The sequence below is a fragment of the Triticum aestivum genome, unplaced genomic scaffold, assembly GCF_018294505.1.
Source record: "Triticum aestivum cultivar Chinese Spring unplaced genomic scaffold, IWGSC CS RefSeq v2.1 scaffold46343, whole genome shotgun sequence".
In the NCBI taxonomy this organism is placed as follows: Eukaryota; Viridiplantae; Streptophyta; class Magnoliopsida; order Poales; family Poaceae; genus Triticum; species Triticum aestivum.
The window spans coordinates 7,918-9,816 of NW_025232389.1; the positions used below are offsets into that span (position 1 = coordinate 7,918).

Here is a 1,899-nt window from a genome sequence, read left to right on the forward strand (position 1 = left end):
GAATAAGTGCTCAACAACGCGGAGCTCGTCGTCGTGTGGGACCTAGACCGCTCCGTCACCAGTAATGAGACGAACGCCAAACGTCGTGGTCGCATCGACTGCGAGATCGCCAAGTACGGTGAGGAGTGATCTCTTTGCGAGAGTATGAGACCTCTAACACCGGCAAGGTCAAGACCACTGCCAAGCCTCTGCCCATGCCATCGGCACTAGCCGGGGCGGCACTCCGTACCGCACAGGAGGAGGCGGAGCGGCTATGCCACGAGTGGCAGGCAGCCTCTGAACAAGGCTGCCGCGGCCCTCTAAAGGCCTTGCGCCGCTGGAGGGACGACGACGATGACGGCTATATGTGGCAGGGCAGGGCCACCACGCGTATGAAGTTGTCGTCCGGTATAGAGTTTAGAATATTTTTTAGCTTTTAGTTAAACGGTCAAACTATCGACATTTTTATGTAAATTACCTCCGAATTTTAATGAAATCCGCTGTATTTGCACGAATTTAATCATTTTAGTTCAAAAGGTGGTTGAAATGTATGCGAGCAATGTTGGATGGCCTGCTCCCACATCCATGTCCGCGGACTGGTCTCCCTGTGTACGGACACATGCCGAAGCAAATTTGAGGGTCTGCATTGCAGATGCCCTAACAAGGTAAAAAAAAAAGAGTTATCTTTTCTCTTGACGTCAAAAGAAGAGGGAGTAGCTTGGATGTAGATCCAACGTCCACAAGATTCACAAAAGAACATACGACCATGTAATGATTCGGTTTTATAGTGATCTCTTACAATATACTAGTCATCATGGTACTCCGAATCTAGTTTTATCAACAGCGGATGATACGCGGAGGCAAAATGGTCTCAAACAGTGCGAGAATCTTTCAGCACGTTCAAGAAGCAAGTGGGAGTAAATTCCGAAGAGATGATGACAACATTCGTACTACCGGGAGTATATAATACAATCCGTCTCATTATGCGACGGAAGGAGCATATACAAGCGTCTAGTATCGGTTGCTTAACGCGCCGTTGCATCGAGTAAATTCAGGGCATCTCACGATGTGTATGCAGGAGATGCAGCTGGTGGCGTTTGTCACGACGTGCAGGGGACGCGCGGAGGAGAAACTCACTCAAGTATTAACAACCCCCACAGGTTGACGCTGTTCCTGCCTCCAGCAATCCGCCATCACCTTGCCCCTCGCGCCATGGCGCCCGCCTGCCTCCTATTGCCACTCCTCCTGCTCCCCTTCGCCCCAGGTCCAGCACAGGCCGCGACGCCGGCAAGGTCTCCGTCGGCGTCAGCATCATCCTCCTCCACGTCCGTCGTGTTCCAGCTCCAGGGCGACGTATATCCCACCGGGTACGAACCTTTCTCCCCGCTGGTTTCCTAACGATTTCCTCAGGCGCGGTCCCTCTGCGTGGATGGAATGAATTTATGAACTTCTCTATTGATTTAAGTTACCTGCATTTTTTCAAGAATCCGATGAACGTAGTTGACCTGCATGACAAATCTAGCTCTGTGTATTTTTTGCCGCAAAAATTGTCATGCGTGTCAACTAAACTTGTCATCACCGTGTCACTAAATTACCATCGAAATGTTCGATTTGCCATGGTCAAATCCTGAACGTTCTAGATTTATCATTCCAGCTTTTTCAAATCGATAAATCTGTGCAGGCATTACTATGCCACCATGAACATTGGGGATCCGGCGAGGCCCTACTTCTTGGACATTGACACCGGCAGTGACCTCACTTGGCTGCAGTGCGACGCTCCCTGCCAAAGCTGCAACAAGGTAGAGTACTAGAGTACGCGTCAGTGTGAAATCTAATCCAATACTAGTTTGACCATAACTGCATTCAAAATTCCAGTTACTGGTCACTATTCTAATGCAGTATAGAAAAATTTCGATTTAA

At 49.2% G+C, this 1,899-nt stretch overlaps 1 protein-coding gene across 1 annotated transcript; it reads left to right on the top strand.

Annotated features, from left to right (window-relative positions):
• Positions 1-1,138: 1,138 nt before the first annotated feature.
• Positions 1,139-1,778, top strand: LOC123175937 (aspartic proteinase Asp1-like; the record flags this gene model as incomplete). Its single annotated transcript, XM_044590386.1, has 2 exons — positions 1,139-1,346; positions 1,661-1,778. Coding segments are annotated over exons 1-2 (273 nt in total), but the record flags the coding sequence as incomplete, so codon positions are not given.
• Between the last annotated feature and the right edge of the window lie 121 nt (positions 1,779-1,899).